Source organism: Nicotiana attenuata, chromosome 2 (genome assembly GCF_001879085.1).
Source record: "Nicotiana attenuata strain UT chromosome 2, NIATTr2, whole genome shotgun sequence".
Taxonomy (NCBI): Eukaryota; Viridiplantae; Streptophyta; class Magnoliopsida; order Solanales; family Solanaceae; genus Nicotiana; species Nicotiana attenuata.
In genome coordinates, this window is record NC_031990.1 from 74920692 (window position 1) to 74933066 (window position 12375).

General features: G+C 37.0%; 1 protein-coding gene across 1 annotated transcript in view; it reads right to left on the reverse strand.

Moving 5' to 3' along the window:
• Nucleotides 754-12375, reverse strand: part of LOC109212809 (paladin) — a 40671-nt gene continuing 29049 nt past the window's right edge. Inside the window, exons 8-19 of the mRNA XM_019376496.1 lie at nucleotides 11448-11581; nucleotides 11306-11365; nucleotides 10804-11039; nucleotides 9425-9854; nucleotides 8036-8359; nucleotides 7337-7936; nucleotides 7082-7255; nucleotides 5121-5351; nucleotides 4758-5041; nucleotides 3761-4045; nucleotides 2131-2253; nucleotides 754-1547 (exon numbers count right to left, since the gene is read on the reverse strand). Coding sequence (XP_019232041.1) covers nucleotides 1415-1547; nucleotides 2131-2253; nucleotides 3761-4045; nucleotides 4758-5041; nucleotides 5121-5351; nucleotides 7082-7255; nucleotides 7337-7936; nucleotides 8036-8359; nucleotides 9425-9854; nucleotides 10804-11039; nucleotides 11306-11365; nucleotides 11448-11581 — 3014 coding nt within the window. The 3' untranslated portion in view covers nucleotides 754-1414. The remainder of the gene's footprint in view (nucleotides 1548-2130; nucleotides 2254-3760; nucleotides 4046-4757; nucleotides 5042-5120; nucleotides 5352-7081; nucleotides 7256-7336; nucleotides 7937-8035; nucleotides 8360-9424; nucleotides 9855-10803; nucleotides 11040-11305; nucleotides 11366-11447; nucleotides 11582-12375) is intronic.

Below are 12375 nucleotides of genomic sequence, written 5' to 3' on the forward strand. Positions count from 1 at the left end.
CGATACAATAGGGAACAACCATCCAAACAAGCTGTAAATTATTTGATTTAGTATAAAAATCCCTTACGAGTTGATATTTACGACCAGCTTTAAAACGCTTTTAACAAACTGCAGCGTCATAATATGCAATTTTTGATATTTCATTTAGTGTCCCATTAGGCATCATTTAGTGTTAATTAATTTTAAGAAGAAGAAAACAGCTGTCCCACGACTGGTTATAACAATCTCGTCACATATATCTCCACAACATACTACAATGGTCATTTATGTCACTGTAAATTGTTGTGAGAGACTTATTCTTTGTCCTCCTTGCTTGGGACATGACAATTATAGTGATTTGCTTAATGTATCTATGAATTTTATATATTTTTCAATTCCTGTTTACTCTCACCTTATCTACAGTACTTTTTCGCAATTAACCTAGAAGATATATTTGTTTGTCTTTATTTCAAAAGTTTTATCCCTCCGCATTATGAGAGCATGAATTTATTTATTGAGAAATCAACAAATGTTTTATACTTTTTTATTTAATTAAAAAAAATTATCATGAATAGCATGGACTAGAGCTGAATGAGATGACCGCAGTCTTAATATACATCGTTCTATTTTATCCCTCTGCACATTAGGTTTTTGCCTTTTATTAGCACATAAGTCATAAGAATAGAGCAGAGATCAGACTCATACAAAAGATTTCTGTAGCAGATTCCAACTAATTGGAGACTGATGAGCAGTTGATTTGCAAGTCATAACAAGTATACAACCAACAGCAAGCCTTTAATTTGCTTCATCTTTTTCCTTCAGTTATTTTCATGCCATCTTTTCCTTTCTTTGGCCATGAGGCAAAGTTACGTCTATGAAATGAATGCCAAGGCAAATAAATCCATGTCCATATGAAGCAACTTCTATACACGTCAATAGTTATTAACAACAAACATGTCATACATCTGCAACTCGAATACCATTTGATATTTCTCTGCATTTCTACAGTGAAAGCTAGTTATACACGCACATTGGTTCGGAAGCAGCTTTACGGTGTGTAATGTGTTGACCATAGAGTACTGAAATATTCCTTAACTTGAAACTTTGGACCCGCCTTAACCTGCGAACTTTTGGTTCCTCATGTTATACATGGGAATAGTTCTTCTGATTCATTGTAACTTCTGTCTGCCAGTCTTGCAGTTTGCTTCCTCTTGCTTGGCTGCAGCACAGATGTCTACAATCTGAACTAATTAAATGCTAATAGCTATCAGCTCCCTTCAAAGAATGACAATAACTTGCCTTCCTCCACAAGTCATGAGAGTCTAGTATCAGCAATTTCTCAATCTGATCACCTTTATTTCGCGTCCCCCGTGTTTATAGATATGCACAGAGAGCTTTAGAGTCTAATGTTGGATATGTCTTGACACTATCCTCATTATATGTCAATTCTGAGGTTATTACATAGGTGGCCAAGTTCAGGTCTCGCATCCATCCATTCACTAAATCTTATCTCAGCTGGAGAACAGCAGTAGAGATAGGATCTAAATGTTATCAGGAAAAAATATCTCCTGCAAACAGAAAAGAAATAAAACCATTATTTAAAATCGTTTAAATTTTTGCCTACCTTGCAGCAAAGCACCTTAAGATATATGTCTACTGGCCATCGCTCCAGGAAAAAGGATGCTTAGCCCACCTACTGAAATCGGACCAAGGAGTAACTCAATTTCTCAATAGCACCTTTCCATTCCAATGAAGAGGTTAACTGTGTAAGAAATATATAGCCTATGAATGAAATATGGGCCAAGGTGCAAGTTCAATTCTCAAGACAAATTATATTCAGTTATTTTATACTATCCAGTCCCGATTATGTCTTCTGTTTTCTACTTTAGTTTATCCCTTGCTCTGTCCACTATCTTTTGGGGGAAAAATTCACCATTTTTTTTTTCAAATCTTCAATATTTTTTGCTCATTTCCGCTGCATAATAGAAGTTTCAGCTCTATCTTAATAATAAAGCATTCAAAAGAGGACCTCTAAGATGGTGCTGGGGCAGTATCTATGTTCCTTTAAATGAGCATATTCTGTCCTCTGCTTCTACCTTTCATGTTTATCAACAAGCTCTTCATTTAAAAAAGAGATGGATGAGAACCAACCTTAGAGCTCTAATGCCCATATCCATGAGGTATGCTCGACGTTCTTCATCTTCATCTAAATTCTTCTCAAGCTCCTTTGAATATTCAACTATATCTACTCGCAAATGACCTGCACCTGCACACCTTTGGAAATTGAAAGAACTCAGACTGTCAGATAAAATATTCAGAGGTAGAACAGTAGCTAGCTATTCACTTGATTTAAAACTAGCTAGATCAACTCCTACACTTACACCATATCACAGTATAATTATGACATGAGTATCCACATTAGTGCAAAATTCAGTCTTTTCTATCAATTTTAAACTTAGAAAGCTGGCCAGCAATGACTTTCCCGCTTCATGCTTTACAGAAAACCATCCTCTCTCTTCCTTTTTCTTTTTTGGTGACAAGGTAAATAATTCTATTAATAATGAGAAAATCTCTTGTATACAAGCAGTACACCGAAAAGTAGAGAGTTTACAACATAATATGATTCTCCACGAAAGACACCCCATCTTCTATACAAACTGGTACCTCATGGATGCACCAAGAAGAAACTAGAAATGAGAAACTATTCCTCAAATGTACATAATCATTCTCTATCCATCGGAAAAAAATCCCATCAAAAGCTCTCCTATCTCTTTCCTTCCACAGCACCAACATGTGGAGCAACATCCCAGGCTCTTGGATTTCTTTTCTAAATTTCCTGCCACAGAGTGCCTCCTTCACTGTGTCCAACAATGCCCTTTGCAGCCCAAGCCATCTCAAATCTCACGCCACAACCTAAGTTGCCACCAGACTATGTAGGAGGACGTGGTCGACATCTACACTTCGAACAGTTGTTCCCCTCGATGCCATCCAAGTAAAGAAGAACTTTTCTTGGGGCTGAGGAATCCAGACCCATAAGTGCGGACCCGTTTCTCTTATTTCTCACAATATTAAACAGTGCACTACTGCAATAAATTTTGAACAGTGCTCTCATGGACAATACTTTATCTGCTCTCTCTATTCCGGTATCTATAGAGAAGGAGAAGAATTCAAACATAGATGAGTTTACAACCCTTTTCCATTTCCTTAACATCCTTCAACCTGCATTTGCTCTTAGAAGCTTTATGAATCATTAGATTATATTTTCTTTCACCAGAAACTGATAGACTAAGCACCAACTATACCAAACCCTCAAGACACATCTACTGCCACAAAACTCATTAGCTTTGTACAACTCTTAAATTACCATCGAACAAAGATGGAGTTAAAAAACTGAAGGAGAATTGAATTGCAAATGGTACAGGGGCATAAGTGTAGGTAGGAACGACGCAATAGCAGAGACCTGAATAGGTTATTCTTAAAGTATTAGTTTTACCCAATTGCCCTAATATATACAGATCTAAGTTAATAAGACATGAAAGGATATAGTTAATTGACTAACTGACTTCACCAAATAAAATCAGAAACGTTCAATCACTAGTTCCTTTTACTGTTGCATAGAGAATCCCTCTTTGAATCCATATATTCCTTGATTTTATTATGTCTAGGTTTATGAAATTTATGTCCTTAACCAATCTCCTGTGCAGTACTTGAGGAAGCTGGACTGCCACAGGAAGCTTGAGAAAAAACTCATGCATTTATGGATTAAATAGAGAATGCATACCTTTCTATTACAATATCAACATCTGTCTTGCTCTCAGGACCGTGCACAAGAACCCTAGTGAGGCTTAATATGTCCCTATAGTCACCCATTTTGCGTGCTTCTTCATTCGAATTTTGAACATTGAGATTCTCTAGAGGTGGACATGGAAGCACAGTGCCTTCAAATGGTCGATGAATATCTAATGACAGCTTAGCCTCAGCTTCAAGCCTTAAACAAATAATAGCCATTGCATAAGCAATCCCTCCAAATCCTGTGTGCGATACAAAAAGGTAAGATCCTGCAGCGCTGTTCAGAGGCAAGCAAAAGGAAGAAAAAAAAACAGTTAGTTTAATCTTCCTTCTAATGAGAACATGGAAAAGGAAGTCACTGGTTAACAAACTTTCAAATAAATTCTTCACGGACACAGGTAAAAGATCATTACTAGAAACACCATATTACGCCCTTTGACAATCGAAGTCACATCGTAGCTGACATAGAATATACTTTTTCTCTGAATTAGGAGAGATTACAACAAAAGAAGAAGCACGTTGTGACATTTATCTTGTCAAAGAATGAAGATTAAAGGCTTCTCAAAACACCAAACTGAGCCAGACAACTTCAGAAATGATAGATTTTGCGAACTAAGTAGTATAAATTGGCAATGACAAGTTAATGTTCAGTCAAGATTCCTAAACTCATGATTGAAAAAGAAGTTTAGCAAGGCATATTTTTATATCTCATTTGCATTTGGAAATTCTCCGTGATATATTAGAGTTAATTCGACGAGCCATTTGATAGACATGATTTTACTTCTACATCTAGGGCAGTCTGTCAATGTCATGGAGATGGCTGTAGCAGGACAAGAAGCTACACCAGCTTTCATATTCAATCAATGATTACATCTCAATCCCATTATACCAACTTTGCCCTCACAAAAACTGTTAACTGTCAATTTGAATGACCTGTCTCAGAAGTTGATGACACATAAATATTCTGCAGATTAAGTGCTGCTACTTACCCATCCTTACAGTATTGGATAGCATCAATATCCGTAGACAAGGCTTCTCTCTCTCTAGTCAATGGTATCCTCCTATAGATTATATCATACCCTTCGTACTTCAGACTTGCATATACCTCTGCAGGAGTCTTAACATCATCCACAAATATGTTCTCCCAATATCCAATGATACTAACTTGATTTAAAGACGGACTATACTCTTCACGATGCAAAAGCATCCTACCACCAGATTGTCTAATCTCAGATAGTATGTCATCTTTTAACCGTGCCTCCAAGTGTTCCACCTGTGGCGGACAAGTGGTTAAAAGACAATAGAATTATCATAACCAATTATTTGAAGGGGTAAAGTGATTGAAGACTGACCAATGAACCAGTGATTCCAACATGCTTCAAGGATTCAACAGGCTTGTCTAATTCCCTAAGAACAAAAGGTGTTCCATTAATATAAACGACAGCCTCTTCCCTCAGATCAGTTATAACTACTCTCTTAGCAACACTTTCTTTTGAGGTCTGCTCTGCACCAAGGTAAGTTAACATCTCCTTTGCACCTGCAATTGTAGGCGTTGCCATGCTATAAATGGGGTGTCCATCAACCTAAAAACGATGAGAAATTCAGTACAAATTTCAAGTTTTAGCCATGAAACAGAACTCAAATTCAAAACTTTGAAAATCTGCAAGTTCACTACAATATTTATGTCCTTAGCTTCTATCTCTTTCCAGTCAGTGTAATCTAGTCTTCCATCACGAGGTCACATATGTGTATTGCACGTGCATGGCTTTGGAAAATGTGAAAACGGTACCCTATACAATTAGATACTAAAATTGAATATTTTATCTCTTTAGTGTCTGACCTGAATTCTGCCTGACTAGATGGACAGGGTTTACACTGTGACAATTTGGACTATGGATTTTTCAATGATATCTATTGTGGTAGCGGAGGGAGAAACCAACAATGTACTGTGTGCTGATTGCTTGGGATAGAAAAATTTGAACTTCTTTGTTTGGCCTATTTTTTGTACACTGCTTTGGTTAGGTTTTCGGAAACAGCCTCTCTGCCCTTCCGGGGGTAGGGGGTAGGGGTAAGGCCGTAAGGCTGAGTCCATCTTACCCTCCTCAGACCCCACTTGTGGGAAACTACTGGGTTTGTTGTTGTTGTTGCTGCTGCTTTGGTTAGGTTTGACTAGCTGTTTTTACACTATCCACTGTTGTTAACAGTCTCTTTTGCAATCTTCTTCGACATAGTAATTTTCTGCTTCCCTGATCTTGGTGTAACGTTGTTTTCATTTCTGGTTTTACATTTAGATCTCTAATAGTAGCAGAGGGATAGACACGCCCCATAATGCATCGCTGATTGGGGTACAATACTTTGGACTTCTTTGTTTGACCCACTTTTATACACTGCTCTAGTTAGGCTTGCCTAGCAGCTTTTTATACTATCCATTGTTGTTGACAGCCTCTTTGTACTCTTCTTCTACATAGTTGCTTCTCTGCTCTTGGTGTGCCATTGTTTTCCATTTATGGTTTACTTATTGCTTAATGCTTTCATTTCCTAACATTCTATGATCCCAGTTGGGAAAAGATAGCAATCTTACATAACAAAACCAGGCATAATCATGAACTATCTTCTCTCTCTTTTTCTTTTCTTTTTGGTTTCTTGTGTGTGTCTCTGTGTGTGTGTGTTTTATGGGTATATTAATTCTTCTCTCCGATCTCCTGTATGTATTTGCACTTCATCGGAACATCCATACTCACATTTTGTGCATTTGATCCTAATTTCTCAATTCTATTTATGTATTGGTCTCACCCTACCCTATATAGGCAACCACAAAAATATGTTAAATAGTTAAAACTTAGTAACAAAATGTACAGATGTAACATCATACTCTATGTATTTCGTGTATGCTAAATCTGTCTCAAATCACTCTTCCAATGTCTCCTCTTATTTCTCAGACATGATCAAAAGCTGAAAAGCTTTAGTGCGAAATATATCCTAATTCCTCTATTTTGTACTTCTTGCATCTTCTGGATGCCATCTATAAAATTCCCCTTACTTCATCAAAAAGATATATCCTAATTTCTCTATCTAGCTGAAAATAGTTCTTGGCCATATGATGTTTATGTCACTTGGCTTCAAATTTATGTGTTGAAGATTGTGAAAGAATAACAAAAACATGACCTATCTCTATCACAAAGGCCTGTGGTGCGAAAGGCCCCATACATCTATCTTGGAAACCCTAACACTAGTTAAAATATCTCCCATTAGGCATGTGAAATCAAAATTCAGCTTCTCTTAGCATCATGACAATAATGGAAATTTAACATACCTTGTAAACATGAGGAGCACCATGAATTTGTATGTGACTGGAAGTTCTTTGGCCAGGAAAGAAGTACATCTTGAGGATAGACCCTTTCCCAAGAACGGAGCCATTCCGATCTTTCACAATAGCTTCCATAACGGCATCCCCATGTTGTGACTCTTGTGGAGCTCTTAGTTCCTCCTGCACTTATAATTATAACAGAATCAAATCGAGCTTAAAAAAGAATCCGCAACAGAGACAGACAGATGTCAGAGGCATTACAGGGATGGTAAAGAATCTCCCAGGCCTTAATCTAATTGACCACTTCATTGCTTGAACCTCTGGTCTCTGGTGCAGCCAATCTTTGAAAGTCATCCTTGATTCTCCTTGTCCACAAAATCCATCAAATGCTTCGCTGCCAAGATATGCAGCAAAAGCGATCAAACGAAAATATCGTTCCAAGTACTCAGCACCACGATTTAGTGCTACTCTTCTTTCTCTAGGCTCAATATGCTGCTGATTACACAACTTTCTGTATTGCAAGACCGCTTGGCGTATGTTCTGCAGAGCTGAACATCGATCAATAATAGCATCTAAGGCCTCTCGGCATTCCACCCCATTATCAAACAATCTTGTTATTTTCCAGAGCAACAGGATGTCATTTATCCCAAATGCGTCACTTGAATCTATTTGAGGTCTATTTTTCGATACTAATAATGCAGGTGGATGGTTTTCGCCTTCACTTTCATCACCACTTGACATATCACCACCTACATCTGGATTTGATGCATCATTTAATACTCTAATGGGTCTCCCATGATCAATACGTGATTTCAAAAGGCATGCAATTACAGTTCCAGTAGTAGTCCTCCCTATGCCCATCTGTAATTACAGAAGTAAGTAAAACAGCATCTTCCGTTTGGAGCCAAAGTCCACAGAAAATACAAGTAAATCGAAAAAGAAGAATTCATACTAGGTTACCTGGCAATTAAAGACAAAAGCAGTATCTTTGGAAGCAGATGCTATATTAAAAGTCAATAAATCGAAGTCAGAACTTTTGGGAGCTTTGCCATCAGTGATTGGAACACGGGCATACTTTATAGGAAAACCATCAGCTTCCAAGCACTTAAAGACCTCCACGGGAGTTTGAACTGCATCAGAGCTCACATGTTCCCAAGCATCAAATATTTGACCATCATCAGTTTCGTGAATAACCATTATTGCACCTTGATAACGGTCAGCTTCTCGCATAATATCATCCTTTAATCGAGCTTCCATTTTTTCCACTCTTTCACGATCGATCCCCTAGATCCACATACTTGTAATTAGTCAGTTTAGTTATCATGTCTCGAAATATAAAGGAATAGAGTCAAGACTCCAAAGCAAATCCACTTAAAAGAAGGAAGCATCTTGTATTTTCAACTAAAATATTGTAATACAAAAAGCAACCTTGCATTAGAAATGCAAATATTGTACACTGAAGTAAACAAAATAAGGCTTTTAAGCTAGAGATCAGGAAATTTAACAATTCCAAGTGAAAGATAAAATAGTTACAGCAACAGAAGGGTAATTCGAAAACAGAACTAACTGTACCATTTGAAATCTATCAAAATTAGCTTGGAACAAATTCCAATTTATGCAACCTGATTGTTCGGTACAAAGAAGTACTTACTAAATTGCTGTGCTTGATAAAATATGTATCAGCCAAAGGTTCAAAAAAAGACTTAAAGCAAAAATATTTGCACTATGTTCTATATTGAGATCTCACTGAAATTAAGAATATCTTCTAAAATTCATACATGCAACAGAAGAAATTGCAAAAACTTTTAAAGGTAGTAAAACAAAAGTTATAATCAAACAGAAGTTCCATGATCTACCTTTCTTGATTTTGATGTGAAAAGCAAAAATGAAAAAAGAAAGAAAGAAGAAATTGTATTCATCCAAACAGAGGTTGAAAAAAGAATTCTTCCAAACAGAAAAAACCAAAAGGAAATAGAATGTCTTCTGGCAGCACAAAATAAGTCTCAAATTTTGGCATAAAGCTTCAATAAGTGCACCAAACAGCAATTTATATTATAAGGACCGAAGTAAGAGTTTCGGAAACGAGCACCAAGTATGAGTATCTGAGACAAGTATGGATCTAACACAGGTACATTCAACTTTTGGTTGGTTTTTATGTTTCTTAAAGGATCCATATAATGTTACTATATCATGTAGTACCCATTCAAAGGATCCATTAATGATATCATACAATGTCACACACGTTTGACAAAGGTGCGTTGAGCAAAATGAAGAGTGTATATATCATCGGCAGAAATAAGGTCTGACAGAAGTTAGTTATATTAAATTTTCATGAAATTGCATTCATACCGTGTATTCAAGCATATTTTTATACGGTCTTTCAACCTCACGGAGTACAAATGGTTTTCCATTGATGTAGATAACAGGTTCTTCTCTCATATTGTGCCAGAAAACTGGATGTCCAACTTTGGAGCTACCAATCCTTTGAATTACAGATCGAATCCCACTGACGGTGGGATTCGCAACACCATAGACAGGAAATCCTGGAATTTCTCTAAAGTTAGGAGCACCTTCTAATATTTCTGGCAAGCCAGGATGTTGACAGCCAGGACAGTGGTCACTTTTAAGAACAGTTTGAGGTCCAAGAACCTCTCCGTTCCTCAAAGCAGCAACTTGCCCCATCTCACAAGGGCGACTATCAGCAGTGTCAACCAATTTAGCGAGAGAAGGTTTCAGACTCGCGTAGCCAAGTGCTCCCATAGGGTCTCTCCTTAGCAACCTGCAGCCAAATCTAGCAAATAAGTTTCCAATAATGCAAGATTCCTTTGGGCTTTTCCAGTAAAGCAGCATCTCTCTGGAGCCCATACAAGTGTGCTATATCACAAGATGGTCCTTCAATATTAGAGATCACGAAGTTCTATTAACACAGTGTCCAAGGTCAAGAAACTTTTACTAATATAAATAGTAATATCTTGTTTGATACAAAGCATCATCCACACAGATGAGATTTTATAAGGAATGCCTTCATTACATTAGAAAAATTTAAGCAAATCAAACCACCAGCATAGCTACACATCTACATTGGAAAGTAACTCGATTAATGTATGGCATAGTGGAGATGAGTCAGTAATCTTGAGAGGCTTCTCAAAGTTCAGATCCACAAGTTCATAAAGATGTTTCTGCCTGCTCTCTCCAAATACCAACCCCCAAGCCGAATAACTTAAAAGGAACTAAGACAGGAACAGTTGAACAAATTTAGTGATTGCATAGACTTTCTTGCAAGATATAAATGCTAATTTTCTCCACATAATTTGAAAGTTCAGAATACTTATGTACTTAATGAACAAGTAAAATTGCCTGGGAAGTGCAATTCAACAATTGAACTGAAAACCGGTGTAGTATAAAGTCAATTTTTGGGCCAAATTATGTTCTCGTTCTGTAGGTATCTCTTTAATTTCTCAGATAAACATCAGATTAAATTGAAATTATGTAAGATTACAAAAGTTCCTCAGGTCCAACAACAGACATATGCACATGAATCAGTGACAAAATACTGACACAAAATAATGATGTCCGATAACCACCTGAAAGAGTCAGTTGCAGCAGTTACATTTATGCATCAGAAAAGATGGAGTAAAAACAATAATAAGAATAACGATGATAAAAGCAGCAATATAAAATATTGTAAGGCAAGCACTTTGAACAATAGCAGAAAATTTTATCCTCACCGACGGATTATACTATACAACTCTGGTCGTGCTTTCATCCAATCGCTAAAGCTGCAGTGAGCAGAGGACCTAGAAAATAGTGCATCTCGTTGTGTATGGAGATATACAGCAAAACATATAAGGAAGTAATATCTTTCTAGGTACTCCACAAAAAACGAAAGTGCAGCCTCTCTCTTCATCTCATCAGGTTGGCGCAAAATACTATTGCGGTAGATAGCAATAGCTTCACGTAAATTCTGCAAGTAATCCATATTAACAATTTAAATGAAAATTTTGCATTATAAATTATTTTTATCTCAGAGCCACACCGAAAGAAACTGCATATTTTCAAGCTTTCCAAAATGAAATGAAGTAGAAGGGATGACAGAGAAGATTGATCATGGATTTTCTCATCACAAGAAGCAGATCATGAACAAGAAGACTGCATAGTAGATAGTGCACAGAAATAACCAAAGGCAAGTGGTAGAAGAAAAACATATTCCCAAACATAATACAACCCTACCTGCATAGAGGAACATTTGTCAATGACTTTATCCACTTGTCTTTTGCCTTCAACACCACCCTTTAAGGCATAACTCCAGTTAATCACAAATATGTCCAATCTGCTAAAATTACTGAAATAGAAAGTTAGACTGCTTTGCTACCTCTAATACCCGAATCAAGCTTCTAATTACAGCATATTCCCCTCTACGGATTGCCTCCTCTGAGTTTGGTAATGTATCATTCAGATTGGAGACACAGTCGGAAACTCTACCAATGGAATTGCTCCTTGGAATTCCTGTTAGATGAAGACATTTCAAGTAATGTTTCCAGCATTCAAAGATTTAAACAGAGAAGTGATTAGAATTAAAAGTGCGATTCATGCAGAAATGCATGACATACAGGTCTAGAGATTTAGCTTTTACATCAAGTCCTGGCAATCTGCCTTCACAGTTTTTTTTTTTTGGGTGTGTGTGTGTGATAAAGTAATAAATATTTATTAATGAAGGGCAAAAGACCTCCCGTATACCAAAAAGTAGAAAACCTTACAAGATATGATTATTTTACAAACGACAGTATGGCACCCAATAATCTATACATATAGGAACCTCATGAGTATACCAAAAAGAAATCTAGTGTACAGAATTATTCTGTACAACTTCAAATTCTCCTATTTGTCTCTCTCCATATGGTCCACATAACTGCTAATGGAGCAAACATCTCATGCCCTTTGTCTTTTCTTCCGTCTTCTAAGGGTCAAACTAAACATCACTTCGTTTACAGTGCCTAGCATCACCACTGAATTCCAATTTTTAAACCATCTCAATATTTTCCACTACAAGCGAGAGCTACCCAACAATATAAAACAAGATGCTCCACTTCTTCGGCCAAGATTTTACACATAAAACACAAACTGACAAATATACTTCCTTAACTTCTCAGCCGTTAAGATCACCGCCGTCACAGCTATCCAAGTGAAAAACACACATTTGTCGTTTCACTGGGGATCCATACCGATATATACTGGAAACAGTCTCCTCCCTTACCAAAAGCTTCTCATCATAGGAGATAACAGGAAACATGCCACTATCA